Here is a 20,258-nt window from a genome sequence, read left to right on the forward strand (position 1 = left end):
ATTGTAAATTGGAGATAGGTGGTGTCTCAGGCCACCTCCCCTATTGAGGGATGGTTTCTCTACTTTTACAAAAATAGCTTCTTTGACTCCTCTTTCAAACCATCTGTCCTCTCTGTCTAGGATTTGGACATTGCTGTCCTCAAAGGAGTGGGCTTTCTCCTTGAGATGTAAATGGACAGCAGAGTCCAGTCCTGAGGAGTTTGCTCTCCTGTGTTGGGCCATGCGTTTATGCAGTGGTTGTTTTGTTTCTCCAATGTAGAGGTCTTTGCATTCCTCGTTGCATTGGACTGCATACACCAGATTGCTTTTGTGGGTGTGTGGTGTTCTGTCCTTGGGATGTACCAGTCTCTGTCTGAGTGTGTTGCTGGGTTTGAAATACACAGGGATACGGTGTTTGTTAAAGATCCTCCTGAGTTTTTCTGATACTCCAGACACATATGGAATGACTATGTTGTTTCTCTTGTTTTGTCTTTCTTTCTCAACCACTTTGCTGGTTTTCTTTCTGGAAGCAGCTGCAGTTTTCACAAAGGTCCAGCTAGGGTAACCACAAGTTGTGAGGGCGCCTCTCAGGTGCTTGTGTTCTGCCCCTTGGGCCTGTGAGCTGGTGGGCACGTTATCAGCTCTGTGTTGTAAAGTTCTGATAACCCCAAGCTTATGTTCCAGAGGGTGGTGAGAGTCGAAAAGTAGATATTGGTCTGTATGTGTGGGTTTTCTGTATACCCCAATGTGGAGGCTCCTGTCCTCTTTCATATGGACGTCACAATCTAAGAAAGGCAGACTATTGTCCTTGACATCCTCTCTGGTGAACTTGATGTTTTTGTCCACTGAGTTAATGTGTTCGGTAAAAGCTTGCACCTCTTTGGTTTTGATTTTAACCCATGTGTCGTCCACATACCTTAACCAGTGGCTCGGTGTTGTTCTTTCAAAGGAGTTTAGAGCCTTTTTCTCTACCTCCTCCATGTACAGGTTTGCCACAATAGGGGATACTGGTGAACCCATGGCACAGCCGTGTTTTTGCCTGTAAAATTTGCCGTTGAACTGGAAGTATGTGGTGTTCAGGCACAAATCCAGAAGCTGGCAAATATGTTCGGGTTTGAGTTTTGTTCGGTTTTGCAGGGAGTTGTCTTGTGTGAGTCGTTCTCTTACTGTGGCCGAAGCCTCCATAGTTGGGATACAGGTAAAAAGAGAAGTCACATCATAGGATACCATAGTGTCATCTGGTTCCATTTTTATGTCCCGGACTTTATCCACAAAGTCTATAGAGTTTTGGATGTGGTGTGGGGTGTTTCCCACCAAAGGAGCCAAGATATTAGCAATGTGTTTGGCTATGTTGTAAGTGACCGAGTTTATGCTGCTGACAATGGGCCTGAGCGGGGACCCTTCTTTATGGATTTTGGGGAGTCCATATAGGCATGGGGTTGAGTCCTGGGGGTAAAGCCGGTAGTATTGTGTTTTGTCAATGACCCCTTCTTTTTGTAGTTGTTGTAGACATTCTATCACCTTCTTTTTATAGCCACTGGTCGGGTCTCGTTTCAGAGTTTCATAAGTGTTAGAGTCGCTGAGTAGTGTAGATATCTTAGCCTGGTAGTCAGTTGTATTGAGCACAACTGTGCATCTACCCTTGTCTGCTGGGAGGATTGTAATGTTTTGGTCTTTGCTCAGAGCCGTCACTGCTTTCCTCTCCTCAAAAGTGAGGTTAGAGGGGGGGACCTTAGCCTCGGCCACCGCCGCTGACACTTTTAACCTTAGCTGATCTGCCTCAGTTCCGGTTAAGTTGTTTTTCCTTATAGCAGATTCTGTAGCTGTAATCAAATCCACTATAGGTAGCTCTTTCGGTGTCATGGCAAAATTCAAGCCTTTGGCTAGGACCTCTGTCTCAGGTTGGGTGAGTTCTCTGTCAGACAAATTCTTAACCCATCTATTTTGTGTTTCTTTCTGGGCTGAATGGTCAGTTTTTTGCCCCCATGTGAGTATTTCTGTGTTATTGTCAACACGTCGAGATTGTAAATTGCGGAATTTCTTGGTTTGTCTCTCTTTGCTTTTGTTATGTTGTGATAGTTGTGCCTTTTGACCATATCCCTGTGTATTTCAAACCCAGCAACACACTCAGACAGAGACTGGTACATCCCAAGGACAGAACACCACACACCCACAAAAGCAATCTGGTGTATGCAGTCCAATGCAACGAGGAATGCAAAGACCTCTACATTGGAGAAACAAAACAACCACTGCATAAACGCATGGCCCAACACAGGAGAGCAAACTCCTCAGGACTGGACTCTGCTGTCCATTTACATCTCAAGGAGAAAGCCCACTCCTTTGAGGACAGCAATGTCCAAATCCTAGACAGAGAGGACAGATGGTTTGAAAGAGGAGTCAAAGAAGCTATTTTTGTAAAAGTAGAGAAACCATCCCTCAATAGGGGAGGTGGCCTGAGACACCACCTATCTCCAATTTACAATGCTGCCCTTTCATCCCTTCCCAGGAGATTCAACAATCTAGCCTCAAAGAACAACCACTGTTCACAAGTGGCAAGTGGCTCCAACGACTGTCGTTATAACACAATAGGGCACTAACGAAGTCGAAACCAACCTTCCATCAAAGGCAGTCATTTAAACGACTGTCGTTGGCACTTGGAGCACAAATGGGAACCAGTGACATCATCACCCTTGTGAACGCCCACACAAGAGGTTAAATAGTGAGTCTCCACACCAGATAGTTGGACCAGTCCCAGCCTGGTCAGATGCGTACATGAACTGATGAAGCCTCTTGGATGAGAGGTGAAACGTCTTCCTAGACAAATAACTAAGTCCAGTTGCTTTCGATTTAACCTCCTTTGAAATACTGTACATAAACTGTACGAAAGGGCCGTAGGTCAGTGCTGATTACTCTGGGCGCGTGACGGTGATCAGAGGCAGATGCGCGTGACAGTTACGCGCACCGCATCGGGAGCGAGCACACGCGAGCCTGAAGACGGCAGAAAGTGCAGAGTGGAGAGAGAGAGCGCGGAGGCTGCCAGTCAGAAGCTGCCAGAAACTAATTGGTTCACCATAATTGTGTGCGTGCGTCCGTGAGACCTGTAAGTCGTATTATTTATGTTGCTATTTCACTATCCTTTGTTTTCAGAAGTTGATAATTATAGCCACCTAGCTTGGAGCTGATTGCTAACATAAAACATGTGGTTGTTAATTGGTTAGCTAGGAGTGGATGTGTAGCTACGTATTTTTCTGTGTTAAGTTAGCAAGTGCACTGTTAATGCTAATTAGCTACACTGCATATACAGAAAGGTGTATGTTATTACAAATATTAAAGGTGCAGTATGTCAATATATTTTGTGTATGTAATGTGGGCCAGATAATATGTTTCTTCCTTCTTTTCTGGACAGAACCACTCACACAAAGCTATGGCCATGTTCTGTACTGTTGCTTGAGCTTAATTAAACAGTCAAACTAAGAAGAGTTGTCAGCATCTGTGTTCTGACCGACACACCTGGGGCGAAGTTAGGGATCAGGATCAGCAAACCAACATTTTATACAGTCCTTTATTATCCCTCAGTAACATAAACTCACATCATTAAGAGCACAACACTTAAATTAGATTTAACAGAAGTACATTAAAATATTAACTGTGATTTCAAACAGTGTTTGAAAGGTGACAAATAGTTTCCAAAACACAAAGTGACTTCACACAACTGTCAAATTATATTCAAATACAAAAACTGTACTAATGAGTTAACATGAGTAGATTTCGGGATGAGTGACAATGAAATTAAAAAAATACATAAATACATAACATAACTGTTAAAAACTGTTTTCTAAATCCAGTTCAAAGGGTGAAAAAGCACAATTAAAAAAACATGCTGCTGTCATGAACGAATTTCCCTTCGGGGATGAAATAAAGTATAATCTAATCTAATGTAATAAAATATATCAGAGTAAATTTCTTGTATTGGATATAGATGAGTGGATGATAATTGAAGGATAAAATGAGTTAAAGACAATGAGAACAGAGTGGCCCTTTCCTGCATGCCCCCCCCCCCCCCCCAACAAATAGCCTACACTTATACACACAAAAAAAAAATAGTGACCTGCTGGCCAGTCTGTGGTATGAAAATAACAAAACTACAGTACCTATAATACATATTTTACTTTACTAACAAATATTCCAAAAATTTTACACAACTTTGAATTTTTTTTCTATATCTAGTGCTACATGTTAAATGTTGTTGTGTTATTACACTCTTCAGTTTTTTCCTCTGTCACTCTCTCTTAGTTAATGTAATCAGCCATAATCTGAAGATCAGAGTGACCTAAATGAAGGGAGAAGGAATGTTTTCTAAAACTTACCGTTGTAACTATTCCGTAGCTCAAACCCTTACATACAAAATGTTTATGAATCGATTAATCATCTGCGTAGCAAACAGTTATTCAGTGTACAGTCTTTTTTACCAATGAAGCCGTGTACTTTGAAGTTCCTGTGTGTGTGGGTGTGGGAACTCTCCGGACGCGTGTCCACAAACCAATGTCCATTCACGTGAGGTTGTTTGCATAATAATAATAATTTATTTACACATAAAGTCCAGGTAAGCACAGTATTGCTGCTCTCAAGTAAGTGTAATTTACACTGTTCAAACACTCAATCACGGTAACTCACTCTGCGTGCCCTCTACACGGTTTTAAACATCTTTCACGGTCTTTCACGGCATAACACATCTTAACACGGTCAGAAAACTTTGTGCTCTCCCTCCTCACACACACACCGGAGGCCAATTACACCCTCACATATTATCACCTTCCCCAAACACAATACCCCACCTGGTGGTCAAACACAGAACAGTCAAAATGGCTCCAACATTTAGTACAGGGTTCCTACAGTCAAGTTAAATTTAAGACTTTTTAAGACTTTTTTAAAGCCACTTGAAATGAAATTTAAGACCGACTTCACAATAAACACAAATGCAAAAAAAACACCACATCAATTACATAGGGTTAGGGACAATTTTGCCCACTTTACTCTGTGATCCAAGGTAAAGTGACTGCTACATGAACATTGGATTGTGTCTCTTTCCAGCTGTCCTTTCAAAATAAATGCATAAAAAGTCAGAAAAAAAAAAAACGCTGACTCGGGAGCTGGTGGCGGTCAGAAATTTAGCGTTGACGGCCACCACTAACTTCTCTATGTCAGAATGTTACCAATTATTTTGAGACTAATTACAACCATAAAATACCACTTACCATGTGTTAACATTTTTAAGACCTTTGAAAAATTGATTTAAGACATTTTAATGCCAATTAAGGCCTTATTTTTAGATTAATGAATTCAATGCCTTTTAAGACTTTTTAAGGATCCATAAGAACCCTGTAGTATTAAAGGGATACAAGCTTAAATTCTTGTAGTCTTCATTACAATAATTAATTCTCATGTATTAAAGACCAAAGTTCCCTGAAATTTCATTGCTGCAAAAACTGTGTTTCATCCATCTCTCTTTGCTCCATACATCCGAAAAATTCAGGCATTTCTTGACCCAGTCTACCACCCAGCTCTTGGTCCAGGCCATGGTAGACCTTCCTTTGTGCACAGTGAAACCCTCAGATGGTGAGACTGCAGCAGGACGTGGTCTTCAGTCAACCCAGAAGGTCACGTCATTCTGCAACTCACTGCCTCGGCTCTTGTCCACTGTGTGTGATGATGCAGTCCCCACTCACAAGACAGTCTTAGTCCAGACTCAGATTTTTTTTTTTTTTCATCTGAGGCTCCTATCAGTGTCCAGCTCTGCAAAAATCTATTCAAAACTCATCTGTTCTGGTGCTCCTTCTTCCTAAAACCCCAACATGTTCAGCTACCGCTTACTATGAACCTTCGACGAACTTCCTCAATATAATGTCATAAAGCGTTCTGGCAGACCACGACGTCAAGCACTAAATCAGCACCGAGCAGATCAGCTGATGGCTTAGCTGACTCCCCATGCCCGCTTCCTATTGGGGAATTGCATTCAGAGCGCGCTATTTAAACTGCTCTAGTCCAACGTCACCTCCCTTGCTGCTTCCTCTGCTGGCTTCTTTGCAACCCACCTCCACCCCAGCTACTCTAGTCATCTGCTATGAACCTTATCATTGTATCTTGTTGGTTGCTCTGCTCTGCCTCTGTCTGGGTTTTCTTTGCTGCTGCGCTCCCTGCTTATGCTGTTCATGATGGCTCATGAAGGGCAGGAAGGTGCTCTTCCTGCCTCAGGCTATCCAGGCAAGCTCGTGGAAGAGCAGGGGGTCCCAGAACAGTACCATACCGCCAAATGAAACCTGTACAAGTAAATATAGATTATTTTGACAAAGTGGTCCTGACAGAATGGACTGGTTGGAGGTGACAGAAGGCTATGGAAACTCAGACAACCACTTTTTAGAACTGCGGTGAGTCGACAGTGTCTAACCCTGGTGAAGCTTCTTCATTTCCAACACAAATGCACTGAGGACTTGAAAGATTCTGTAACCCTGAAAGCAGGGTAGACCTCCTCAGTGAATTTGGTTTGGTAAGTGTGGATGTGGACTCGTTTGTTAGAGGTGACGTTGTAGAAAGACAGTATGCCCGCATCATAGTCAAGGTACACCCCAACTCTGCCAGACTGGCGTCTACGCACGGATGATTTTCTGTTTTTGTGCAGGACAAAAAAACCTTTGTCAGAGCAGCTCAGACTCCAGGACTGATTGTTATGCCCAAGACAGCAGTCGTCACTCTCCCCTCTCCTACTGATCCCTTTGTACGTCACTCCTATGTAAACCTGTCCAACCCACTCAACTTCCCAGTAACAGCGACCAGTCAAACCATCTGTACACAGCAGCTGTTCCCAGTAGTCAAATCTGTCTGGATGATCAGGATACGGCTGCTCCTCCTTCCCCATTGTCACCTTCCTGTTGTTGTCCGAGAGTATGAGTTTTCTGTTTGCTGTGTTTGGGTCCAGTGTGAGTTCAATGGCATCTGGTGGAGAGAAAGTGTAAAGTCCATTTCTGACAAATAATTGAATACACACAATTTTACTACATTTTCCTGTATTATGTTGCTTAGACTTGTTTTCTTGGCTCCAATCTAGAATTACTTCACATTAGCCAAGTTGAAGAAATCTGGTTTAAAAAAAAAAAGTCAATCAAGGTTGAATGAGATCAAGAGAGGGAAAGGAAAAGCCATCAGTGAGCTGTGCAATGAAAACTTTTAGATTGTTGGCTCTCTAATGGCTGGCCACCCATCATCCAAACAATTTCTCAATTAAAAACTACCTCACTCATTATCTCAAAAATAAAGCACACTTACACTTTCTCAAACCAGGCGTCATGAACTGAGCATGACCATGGTCCCGCCTGGTGAAAAAACAAAGACCAATAATACTTTAATATTCTGGTGCATCAAAAATAACATGCAATCCCCACTGAGAGGAGGTAGCTGTAGGACCCATCTGTTCATACCTGAGTGTCTCCAATCTCCAGTCTGGGTCCTTCAGTCCAGCAGAGAGAAGTTCCACCCCAGAGTCTCCTGGATGGTTGTAGCTCAGGTCCAGTTCTCTCAGATGGGAGGGGTTGGAGCTCAGAGCAGAGGCCAAGGAAGCACAGCCTTTCTCTGTGATTAGACAGCCTGACAGCCTACACACACACACACACACACACACACACACACACACACTTGTAAACGAGAGTTTTGTGAAAAGCAAAAATTGCTGTCTAAAGCCCACTTGGTATGTACTTACAACAAGCTGGTTTACAAAGAGGTGACAGGGGCAGCTGCAGCGAGGACTATAGCCTGCTCTACCCACTGGGAAAACAACACCCCATCTGACCTCGACTTCTTGTTCTTCTGACATTTGAGTGCAGCTATTTACCATTTAATGAACAGATGTTAGCCATGTTAGCCACTTTATTAATTACGTTTCCTCCACCAATTGTTGAAAAGGCTTTTGCCTGGGGGTTGAGAAGAGAGTGGCTCATCATTGACCAGTAGAGGGCGCGCTGACGCTGTTCTGCCTAGCAACAAGAACCAGTTTGCCAGAAACAGAAAGGGAGAGAGGACTAAAGGAGTTGCTGAAAGTTTTCAGACGTTTTTTTTTTGGTGTTCAGGTCTAGTTTTTTCAGTTTAAGAAGGATATGGGTGTCCATTTGCCCTGTAAGTAGATTTCAGTTAGATATTAATTATTATGATCTTGTGAAGTGCATTTACTTTGAATTAAGTAATAAGCAGTGTTAATGTGGTAAACCTTTAAGTTACTATTGATTATTATCACTCTTCTTGTTGTATATGAAGATGTTTACAGTAGTATGGGTTTTCACTCTGTTCTGTGTAGATCCTAGAAACCACACACACACACAGCAAAGTCTCTGTAAGAGCCTACATCGTAGGAAATAAAGAACTCTCTCTGCACTCTACGGCCTGGTTATTGAGACCCTGTGGAACCAACTCTCTCCATGGGTCAGAGAGGCAGACACTCTAACTACATTTAAGTCTAGGCTTAAGACCTTCCTTTATGACAGGGCTTTTAGTTAGGGCTGGTTTAGGTAGCTCTGAACCATTTTATAGCTATGCTGCTATTAGACTGCTGGGGGACACATCTGGTTACACAGAGCCCTCTCCTCTCCTTTCCCCCTCCCCTCCTCCCTCCTTCTCCTCTCTTCCCTCTCCTCTCGTCTCAGTACATTTTGAACTGTCATTATCTGTTGTACTTTGTAGTTTGGCCTTGGTGTCTCGCACTCTCTCTGTGTTTCCACAGATCCACCGGAGCTCCATCTCTCTGCACCCCCCCCACCCCCCCTCCCGCCCTTTCCCCTGCTGTTAGACCGGCCTCCCCTCCCTTCCCATGATCCAGTCTGCCATCCAGTCCTCCCATTAAGCTGGCCTGCTCTCCCTGCCTCTCCTCCCACCAGTAGCTGCCTTCATCAACTCTTGTGAACATTTCCATGTTCCCACATTCTGTGTTATAAACAGTTTTCTTGTCTGTAACAACATCTATTGCACGTCTGCCCGTCCTGGGTGAGGGATCCCTCCTCTGTTGCTCACCCTCAGGTTTCTCCAATTTTTCCCTGTTAAAAGGGTTTTTCGTGGAGTTTTTCCTCAGTCGAGAGTCTAAGTGCAGAGGATGTTGTTATGATGCCATGTAAAACCCTTTGAGACAAACTGTTTGTAAAAACGGGCTATACAAATAAAATTGCCTTGCCTTGCCACCAGAGCCCTGACCGGACTCTCCGCATCAATCCGTGCTCTCAAACCACCCTACACCTAAACACCAATGTTGTCTTATTTTTCACCAATGTTGAACAAATAGATGAATCCTGACCTGAGAGTTTCCAGTTTGCAGTGTGGACTCTTCAGTCCACCACAGAGCAGCTTCACTCCTGTATCCTGCAGGTCGTTGTTGCTCAAGTCCAGTTGTTTTAGTCTAGAGGACTGGAGAACTGAGGCCAGAGCTTCACATCTTTTCTCTGACAGGTTACAGCAACTCAGCCTGAAGAAGAAACAAACAAAAAAAGAAGTCAGATTTTTTCTTTTTAATAGAGTTAATCTATGTAGTTATTTTAACCTACAGAGCTTTGGTGCAGACTTTGACGACTGGCAGCAGCTTCAGAAATGCCTCTTCTGTAGATGAATATTCTTTCAGGTCAAATACTGTCAGACCTTTTTCTGGAGACAGTAAGATGAAGACCAGAGCTGACCACTGAGCAGGAGACAGTTTATCTGTGGAGAGAGTTCCTGAACTCAGGTATTGCTGGATCTCCTCCACTAGAGAACCATCATTGAGTTCATTCAGACAGTGGAACAGATTGATGCTTTTTTCTGGAGACAGATCTTCACTGATCTTCTTCTTGATGTACTTGATTGTTTTCTCATTGATCTGTGAACTGCTTACTGTCTTTGTCACCAGGCCACGTAGGAGAGACTGACTGGTCTCCAGTGACAGACCCAAGAGGAAGCGGAGGAACAGGTCTAGGTGTCCGTTTGGACTCTGCAAGGCCTTGTCCACAGCACTCTGGTAGAATACTGTGGTTTTGTCTAAAAACAGTTGGGACCACATAGAAGGTGATTGTTCCTCTGAGAACAGGTTGACTCCAGATTTGATTAAGGTCAGATGGACATGAAGAGCAGCCAGAAACTCCTGAACACTCAGATGGACGAAGCAGAACACCTTGTCCTGGTACAGGCCGCTCTCCTCTTTAAAGATCTGTGTGAACACTCCTGAGTACACTGAGGCTGCTCTGATATCGATGCCACACTCTGTCAAGTCTGATTCATAGAAGAACAGGTTTCCTTTCTGCAGCTGCTCAAAAGCCAGTTTTCCCAGAGACTCAATCATCTTCCTGGTCTCTGGACTCCAGTGTGGATCTGTCTCAGCTCCTCCATCATACTTGACCTTCTTCACTTTGGACTGAACCACTAGGAAGTGGATGTACATCTGAGTCAGGTTCTTGGGCAGCTCTCCTCCCTCTCTGGTCTTCAACAGCTCCTCCAGAACTGTAGCAGTGATCCAGCAGAAGACTGGGATGTGGCACATGATGTGGAGGCTTCGTGATGTCTTGATGTGGGAGATGATCTCTCTGGCCTGCTCCTCATCTCTGAACCTCTTCTTTAAGTACTCCTCCTTCTGTGGATCAGTGAACCCTCTGACCTCTGTCACCATGTCAACACACTCAGGAGGGATCTGATTGGCTGCTGCAGGTCGTGTGGTTATCCAGATACGAGCAGAGGGAAGTAGTTCTCTCTTGATGAGGTTGGTCAGCAGCACGTTGACTGAGGTGGACTTGTTAACATCAGTCAGGATCTCAGTGTTGTGGAAGTCCAGAGGAAGTCGACACTCGTCCAGACCGTCTAGGATGAAGACGACCTGGAACTGATCAAACCTGCAGATTCCTGCTTCTTTGATTTCAGAGAAGAAGTGATGAACAAGTTCCACCAAGCTGAACTTTTTCTCTTTCAGCACATTGAGCTCTCTGAAGGAAAAGGGAAATGTGAACTGTATGTCTTTGTTGGCTTTGTCTTCAGCCCAGTCCAGAGTGAACTTCTGCACTAAGACTGTTTTCCCAATGCCAGCCACTCCCTTTGTTATCACTGTTTTCATTGGTTCAACTTTTCCTAGTGCAGATTTAAAGATGTTCTCACATCTGATGATTGTCTCTGGCCTGTCTGGTTTCCTGGACGCTGTTTCAATCAGTCGGACCTCATGTTCATCATTGACCTCTCCACTCCCTCCCTCTGTGATGTAGAGCTCTGTGTAGGTCTGGTTCAGAAAGGTTGGGTTTCCTGCTTTAGCAATGCCCTCAAACACACACTCAAACTTCTTCTTCATGTTAGATTTGAGTTTACGCCGGCAAACTGCAGCTTGTGTTCCTACAAAGAAAAAGGACAAATATTGTATAAGACTTAATTTTGTACAGATGTACAGTGCCTGTACAACATCAAAAGATGATTCATCAAAAAAACTGCAAGGTTTACAGGAGTGCGAACAGCTAAGGGTGACTTGATGGAACCTTTTAAAGCATATCTTACTGAACATCAACTTTATTGGCTGCTTAAAGAGCTTTGGACTCGGCACAGTATGCAGTCAAGAGGAGGAAAATTAAAGCATATTTCACTGTTAATGTAACATTTTAAAATGTTCTTCTCCTCTACATCTGTTAAAAGACACCTACTGTTCTGCAGAGAGTCCGCCAGCTCCTCCTCCTTCATTGTCCTCAGGAACTGAAGAGTGATGTTCAGAAAAGCTTCTCTTCTGCTCCTACTCCGTGCTTCCTCTTCATTATTAACCACCTCTTCGTCTTCTCCTTGACTCTCTAGGTATTGTAGGTAAATTGGACTCAGAATCTTCCGGAGATTCTCAAGTTCTTCCTTCACAAAATCAGAAACTTTCTCCTGGAGAAGCTGGAAGGAAACAATATTCAGTCATTTGACTCGGACAATATACAATCAACTGTAAAAGCCCATATTCAACAGCCTGCCATTTTCTGCCTCACTCAGACTTTTTCCTGTACAACCCATACACCCCTTACAACCACTCACAAAACCCTCACGATGCAATGCCCCCATACACACCAAAAACACAGAATCCAGATGTTTTTGAGGACCAGTGGAAATCTCTGGCGTTTCCTGGTTGACCCTGTGGAGAAAACATGATGCATCAGTAATGATACTTTATTCATCCCAAAGGAAATTCATCATGATGACTGCACTGCTACCCAAATTAAGGGTGCAACCTACTAAATATGAGAAAGGCAGGGTCTCTCTATGTTCAATGATCTCCAGAGAGCCTACAGTACCTCCTCTCCAAACCCTAACACTCTCACTTGTTTAGCTAACAGTGTGCACTGCTTTACCAACAAGGAGGACTCAAATACACAACTCTGGGGGTGGTAAAACAAAATTAATTTTTTCTAACAACAAAAGTCACTCTCAAGGAGGATGAAAAAACCACAACCAAAAATGCTCATGTGAAGGACTGGCAACAAGACAAGGGACAATGCCTATTTGTAAACATGAGGTAAGGGGACTCAGGCAGGGTTGACAATCACAACGGAGGGAAAATCACACAAAAGGAATAGGTCAGGATTTCAAGCAGGAGGGAAATATGAGTACAAAATAAAACAGGAAGTGTAAGACAAGACTGGGCTTAAAGCTATAGGGCTCTAATTTCGTGGCGCAACTCGGTGGCACAGCGTGGCGAAGCAGTGGTAATCAGTGGTAATTTCCTCCGGCGCAGCACCGTGCGCAGCGGATTTGGTAAACTGGTAGACTGCGATGTGCCGAGATGGGTGTGGCGGTGCCGCAGGGGGAGGTGTCGACAGATTCAGCTTGGCGCAGTGAAAATTTCGTGCCAAAAAGCCGCGTCGAGAGTACGCCGAAAGCTTGGCAAGGTCACCATGAGCATCTGAAGGCGAAGCGCAGCCGGCGCAGTGGTAATTTGACTGCCCTGCGCGTAGTGCGCCCACGTCACCAAGACCTCACAGGCAGGTTTCCACAGTTCCAGGCACATTTAAATGCTTTAAATAACTATCAATAACTATCTGAATCAGCACAAAAACTTATATCTATATTGACTGTCCCGTCACACTGATGACAGATCAAAGGCTGTCGGCATGCATAATAGAAACTTGACCTGACTGAATTAACAGAGATGAAACCAGGGAGGGACTGGGACTAAAAAGCAGCTGTGGATGTCCCAAGAGCAGGACTGTGAGGGTGGATGACTGCATGTCGCTGCTATGTTGACTGTGCAAGTGCGAAGATCCGTTATATTTATTTATTTACTTATTAATTTATTAGCGGGCAAGCGGCTGCATCGTCACGCGACCATAACATAATATTTGCAGCTCAAAACTTTAGTAAATTGAGAATCAGATTGTGACAAATCAGAACAGATGAATAACGAGGCTGTGAAATAAAAATAAAAACAGTGGAGTAGTAAAAGTTTTATCTGGGCCATGAAGTACCCCCCCCCCCCTCCCCGTAAAGCCCGGTTTCCACCGAATCAACTGTCTTTTTTTTTTACCGCAACATAGGATTCACGTCATGATAACTTCTGCCCGCCCGGACGTTTATGTTACGATGCAGAGTTTTATACAATGTACTATACTTGTTCCCATTAACAGAAGTGGTGCTAGAAAAGGTTCTCTTGTTCTCTTACTCTGAAGATGGATCTTCCTCTTTGAAAACAATAGGTAAACCCTTGGATCTGTCGCTCCTCATGGACACGTGGCTTGGTGAAGGAGAAACTGATCTTTCCTGCTCAGGACTGAAAGAAATGGAGAATCAACAATGACAGAAAAGAAACAAGTAAATGCCGCTTTAAACAGAAACTTTACTGCTTTTCACAAATGTGCAATCATGGCAGAACAACACCTTCATACTTTCAGTGTAAAGACTTGACCTCCGACCATCTGCCACTTATTTACTTGTTTTTTTGGTAAAAACTTTTTGTTTCCTTCTGACTGTCATGACTAAACAGGAACACAATTAACATATTTGACCAGACACAACATTCAGGGTGTCATACTGTGCTAAAGCTGAAAAAAAAACTTCTCTTAACTTACTCTGAAGATTGATCTCCCTCTTTGAAAACAATAGGTAAACCCTTGGATCTGTTGCTCCTCATGGACACGTGGCTTGGTGAAGGAGAAACAGATCTTTCCTGCTCAGGACTGAAAGAAATGGAGAATCATCAAAGAGAGATTGTAACAAATCAGAACAGATCAACAATGAGGCTCTAATAAAAACTGGAGAAATAACAGTTTTATATAATGTACTATACTTGTTCCCATTAACAGAAGTGGTGCTAGAAAAGGTTCTCTTAACTTACTCTGAAGATGGATCTCCATTTTTGAAAACAATAGGTAAACCCTTGGATCTGTTGCTCCTCATGGACACGTGGCTTGGGGAAGGAGAAAGTGGTCTCAGCTCAGGACTGAAAGAAATGAAGAATCAACAAAAGACAGAAAAGAAACAAGTAAATGTCACTTTAAAAATAAACTTAACTGCTTTTCACAAATTTGCACTAACTCCATCCCTGTGCCTTGACAGGGACACAACAATCACAGAACAACATACCTTCAGTATAAGGACTTGACCTCTGAACATCTACTTATTTACTGGTTTTAAATACTTTCCATTTCCTTTTGACTACTGACCTTCAGTGTGTTCTCCCTACCTCCCTACTGGTTTTGCTCTGGGCTTTGAGCCGTTTCATGTCAGTATAAGCCTGGACATACTGGTCTTACCTGTGAGCTTCACTCTGGTTCTCCTGATCTTCAGGTAGAGGACCGTCTCCCTCTCCTCCTCCACTTTCATCCTCACACGGAATCATGTTAGGACTCAAACCTTTAGACAAAAAAAAACAAATACACACTGTCAATCACATTATGAATCAATCACACTTCGTAGACTGATTACAGGTTTGATATAAACCACATATTTATCTGGGAAGGAGGGGTGGAACAGTTAGCAAAGTCCATGGTTCAGTTCATATCATGGTTTTGTGGCAACAGTTCTTGGTGTGGTTCAGTTTTTTTTTTGTTACATAAATTGAATTGGGTGAGACTGTCAAACTATGAAATGTATCTAGGCCAGACATTCTCAGCGGCAGGTAATGACACAACTAACACAAATGAATGTATTGAAAAACAAGTGATGTTAGCAAAGAAAAAGCAATGAAAAAAACTTTAACTGAACAGAAACAGAGGTAGAGTTTGTAGAAGTTAAGCCAACACTTTGAGCCACTTAAGTATCTCGACGGGAAACCTTTGATGCTCTCATAATCTGCTTTTACAGTAGCAATAACTAACTCCACTTTTGAAAAATAAATATACCACATGCTGTGTCCCTCAGGAGTGGCCTCTGACACACATGTGGCCCTGGGCACAATTTGAGTAGGCCTGCTAGATTAGATTAGATTATATTAGATTGCTTTATTTGTACCCGCAGGTAAATTTGGCTCACAGTGAGAGACATTCATACAAAAACAATACAATAAATAAGAAACAGTAAAAAATACCTACACAGTTTGTCATTATACCCATCATCATTCTATGCTGCCTCATAAAGTGCATGTAGAGTGGCTAACCTCAAAGTGTACAGCACAGGTGCATAAGTGGCACATAGCAACAAATCATCATCATCATCATCAACCACCACACCTAATCCATCATCAGGATATCAACTCTTATTAAGATGTATGATGGCTGCAGGGACAAAACTAGCCCTGTGCCTTTTTAGTTTTGGTCTTAGGTACAGTGTACCTGCGGCCAGATGGGAGGAGCCGGAAATCACTGTACAGGGGGTGAGACCTGTCCCCTAAGATGGAACCAGTGAGCCGCTGCAGCTGTCTAATGTACAGGGCTTCTGGGCTTGTCTGAGTCTCACCGATGGTCCTGCTAGCCCATTTGACGACCTGGCCCAGTGAGTTCCTGCTCTTTAAAGACAGGTTCCCAAACCATGCCACCATACAAAAAGAAAGGACAGACTCAATAAAAGCACAGTAGAACAGCTTCATCAATGATCTGTCAACATGAAAGTGAGACAGTTTCCTTAAACAGAAAAGATGCTGGTGTCCCTTCTTACACACAGCTTCACAATTTTCATCATCAAGGTGAGTTTAGTGTCTATGATTGTACCCAGGTACTTGTAGGATTTTACAAGTTCTACAGTCTGCCCCTTGATGCATGTTACTTCATGTGGCAGGGCTTGCTTTCTAAAGTCGATGATCATATCTTTGGTCTTTTTAGTGTTTATCTCTAGATGAGACTCCTCACACCACTCTATGAAGTGGTCGACAACCGGACCATGACCTGTCTCGTCTGCCTGTAACAGGCTGATGATGACTGTGTCGTCTGAATATTTCATAATGGTTCTCCTATCAAACCCACTCTGACACATGTTGGTATAAAGAATAAAAAATGGTAGATAGAGTTGATGAGACACTAAAACATGTCATCTTTTAGACTAGTGGAAAGAAATTGTAGAAAATACACATTAAGGTGGTTATTTTACTTAAAGGGACTGTGGTGACTAGTCAAAAAACAAAACTTGTCACCTGATGGTGGTTTGGGATGGTTCTTAACTCGATTCCAGAGTGAATAAAAAAGAAAGGTTGCGAAGGTTATGATGTCTTTGGGTGAGGTTCCCGTTTATTTCAACAAAAAGGATAAGGCAAGTTGACAAACAAAAAGCTTCTATTGATTCTCTGGCTGTCGTGTAAAAACTGTGTCTCTCCCACCACCACTCAACTCAAACTAATCAGCTCTCCTGATCTCCAACAGCTGGGGCAGATTCTGGGGTAAAAGAAAGGAACTGAAACAATACTGCACCCTTGTGGCAAAGTAAATACCTACACAACATAAAAAATGGCTCCTACAGGGACAACGAGGAGTTTTGGAAAAGCGAAGCGTTTTCACACTACATTTATGAGCCTCCGCGCGCACCGTACATTTCTTTGACCGGCGCAAGACAGACTCATGTTTTCATTCATCAATAATTAAAGTCAGAGGTTCAAAGAGGTTCACATACCATCGTAGTTCCGACCATAAACGGCGATTCTGCTGCGTTATTCTCATGACTTGCCACAAAGGAAACGCTGGTCGGCTCGACCAACGTTTCCGCCACCACTAATAATAACAAAATAACGATAGAGACAGAACGATATATTTAGCGAAAATGGGCCCATTAACAAGTGTGGGTAGCGGAGATTCATCCACATTAACGTGAGACTTTTTTATAACCGAATAGAAACTCCTTGTTGTCCCTTTAAATGCTGTGGAAAATGTCATTCCCTCTGTGTCAGCAACAAATCGTACAAGTATCATTGGCAATAACAATCTATGGAATTTTACAATACAAATCTTTTTTTTTTAAATTATTATTACATAGTGCGATACAGGTGATAAAACAACATGAAACAGGGAACAATACAAGTGCAAAACGGGTGAAAAACAAACATACATAACAACACGAGACAAGAGGGGATGTTAAATTCTAATATGTCATCAAACGAAACAACAAAAACAAATAAATAAATAATAAACAAATAAATAAATAACAAAGACGATGTTTTCAATTCACATAGGTGCATATAAGTGTGTGTGTGTGTGTGTGTTGGACTTCTGAGGCAAATATGGCAAATAGGGGGGAGGTAGCAGAACAACAACAACAAAAAAGGAAGACAAAGAGCAAGTATCAGTACTGAAGAGATGAAGGTGGAATAAATAAATAATGAGAAAAAGAAGGAAGAAAGAAAGAAAGAAAGAAAGAAAGAAAGAAAGAAAGAAAGAAAGAAAGAAAGAAAGAAAGAAAGAAAGAAAGAAAAAGATTATTTTACTTAAATGTTTTGGACTCCAAAAAATGTCATTCCCTCTGTGTCAAGTATCATTGGCAATAACAATCTATGGAATCTTACAATACAAATCTTTAAAGGCCGTTTTCTCAAAATGAGTTTTTCCTCAGACTCTGAGCTTCAGCAGCACTTACAGACACCAAACCTTCCAGTTTGATCCCTTTCTATATTCTGAAGGTTTTTATGGAGGGGTTTGTTGATATATCATTCACAATCACAACCAAATGTACACAACATTTTACTCCTAAATACATGGCGAAATTTCATTTATTTATTTTAGAGACAGTATTTTCTGATTTATGGAGTGAGAAAAAAGATATCAAAATCCTTTTGACTTTCTCTAATATGTCAACAAAATAAAACAAGAATTTTAAAAGCTTTATCCAATGTTAGATATTGCGTCATTTATTTAAACTTTTACACCCTTTTAATGTCATATCTTATCATACAGTCTATTGTCTTATAACAATAGAGCCATTATACTCAGCCCAACAGCCTTTGCACCCGACACTACCGCTGGCTCCAAGCCAGCGAAGAACTGGAGAAGAAAATTTCCCCCTCTTCTTCGTCCCACCACTCCACTTTCCCATAGGTAGAGAGTCTTTTGGAGGGTCGACCATGTTTAGGCCTTCCCGAAAATAAATAAATTAAAAAAGCAAAGTAGAAGAAAAAGATTGCGCTCTCACTACAGTGCAGGCCTCGCTACTAACTCCGCAGTTATAAGCTCTGATGCGTTTATACATGTTTTTATCCTCAGTACCAGACACCGAACAGCAAAGACCATCATTACATATGTAGCCTACTGACAGTCTGTCCTAAGTAGGCTATAACACAGTGTTGGATGTTTGAATAATTACCTTTTCGTGATCACAGAGTGGTGCTGGCGGTGTGATGGCTGCATCGACTGGAAAGAATGAAAGAAAAAAAAATCCCTACTGTAGATCCGCAATAAAAGGCGTGGTTCAAGGTTCAAAGTTTCTTTATCAGTACCAGACTGTAAATGTGTCATGCAGAAGGGAACTCAGCAATCCCACTACCTATAAAATAACAACCACGCAACAGACATTATGACTTTATGACTTTATCCCAATTTGCATAGCAGCCCATTTGATAACTTGATTCAGGGAAGTTTTGTCCTGCAGTGACAGATTACCAAACCAAGACACCAGAGAAAAAGATAATCCAGACTCAATAAAAGCTCAATAAAATAGGGTAAGCATAGTTTGGTCAATATTTAAACAGGACAGTTTTCCAAAGGTAAAACAAACGCTGATGTCCCTTCTTACACACTGCTTCACAATTCTTGTTAAAAGTCAGTTTGTCATCAATGACAGTCCCAAGATATTTGAAGCTCTCAACGCATTCTACAGGTTGACCCTTAATGACTGTGGGATCACGGTTTGGAGTCTGTGTCCTAAAATCAATATTCATGTCCTTCATTTTGGATGTTTATTAAGCTCCAAGAAAGAAAGATTGCACCAACTGATAAAAATCCTGCAAGACTGGACCATGACCATAAATAGAGAAATAAATTAACATTCAAGATCCTTACCATTATCAGATCATTATCATTTTATACTGTAACTTATTGCATTTATACGTCATGCATCATGCATTTACATCCTACAAATTGATGTAAATGTGTATGGTTTTTTTTTTTTTTTGTGCTAAATCTCTGTTAAAATGGCACGTTATGTTTCCTTGAAGAAAACCTAAAGTTACTGAATTAGGGAGGTAGCCTAAAGTTAAGAGGTTTCTGCTTTAATGAAGTGGCTGTTAAACCAATCTGAACATTTAAAAGCACCTTTAATGTTGTGCAGGTTATATTTCTATGGAGGAATATGTACAAGGTGTAAATGTAACTATATAACTGAGTTTATTATTTGGATGAAACATGAGTCTTTCTAACCACCTGTGTGTTGTCAGATCTAGGTCAAATAAAACAGCAGAAAAACAAACCACACTGATGTATCACATGTTTATTCATGGTTTCATACATGTTCCAGATGTTCAGACTGACACAGTTACTGAGGTAAAACACTGTAAATGATCATGATCATAAACTCATTCCACAGGTTCACAGGGCCCTCTAGTGGTTACTATTGGTTACTATTCTCTACTGTTATAACTATCATGATGTGTTTAATGCTCATAATAAAATGGAATGTGACAGAGACACTTTAATATTGTTTATACAAGAAAAAGTTAAAAACACACAACTGGCTGACTGTTGTTAATGTGTGAGGATTTTAAAAATGTGTGGTTTGGTCGGTGTCGTCGTCTTCAGATGCTCATGGTGACCTGGATGAACTGGACACAGAAACAGATTCACATTTACACATATTCATCTGATGTTTGTTCATATGAAACACAAACAGGTGCATCTTTTAAAAGCCTCACAGCTGCAAACTGAGTGAGA

General features: G+C 41.9%; 2 protein-coding genes across 5 annotated transcripts in view; both read right to left on the bottom strand.

The window, feature by feature from the left end:
- The window catches only part of LOC146972686 (sorcin-like), a 71,785-nt gene that overhangs the window by 2,612 nt on the left and 48,915 nt on the right, over positions 1–20,258 (bottom strand). Inside the window, exon 8 of one of the 4 annotated variants that reach the window (XM_085803095.1) lies at positions 19,943–20,149. The exons of 2 other annotated variants lie outside the window; for them this stretch is intronic. In XM_085803095.1, coding sequence (XP_085659221.1) covers positions 20,123–20,149 — 27 coding nt within the window. In that variant the 3' untranslated portion in view covers positions 19,943–20,122. Of the gene's footprint in view, positions 1–19,942; positions 20,150–20,258 lie in introns of those variants that run through there. One more of the 4 variants, XM_085803093.1, reaches the window with a different exon arrangement.
- Positions 6,440–14,801, bottom strand: LOC146972687 (protein NLRC3-like). The gene is made up of 9 exons (XM_085802134.1): positions 14,733–14,801; positions 14,049–14,156; positions 13,643–13,750; positions 12,055–12,118; positions 11,655–11,883; positions 9,555–11,352; positions 9,308–9,475; positions 7,452–7,625; positions 6,440–6,998 (listed from the first exon to the last, which is right to left on the bottom strand). The coding sequence occupies exons 2-9, from the start codon at positions 14,108–14,110 to the stop codon at positions 6,440–6,442; spliced, it is 3,162 nt and encodes a 1,053-aa protein (XP_085658260.1). The 5' UTR covers positions 14,111–14,156; positions 14,733–14,801.

The sequence above is a fragment of the Trachurus japonicus genome, chromosome 16 (genome assembly GCF_045865225.1).
Source record: "Trachurus japonicus isolate A0001 chromosome 16, Traja_1.0".
Lineage (NCBI taxonomy): Eukaryota > Metazoa > Chordata > Actinopteri > Carangiformes > Carangidae > Trachurus > Trachurus japonicus.

Coding starts and splice junctions, on each gene's coding strand:
- LOC146972687 (XM_085802134.1), bottom strand. CDS start 14,110: ATGAGGAGCAACAGATCCAAGGGTTTACCTATTGTTTTCAAAGAGGGA. Junction 7,626..9,307: donor TGCAAACTGGAAACTCTCAG/GTCAGGATTCAT, acceptor GTGTGTGTGTAG/GCTGTCAGGCTGTCTAATCA. Junction 6,999..7,451: donor TGGAGATTGGAGACACTCAG/GTATGAACAGAT, acceptor ATTATTTGTCAG/AAATGGACTTTACACTTTCT.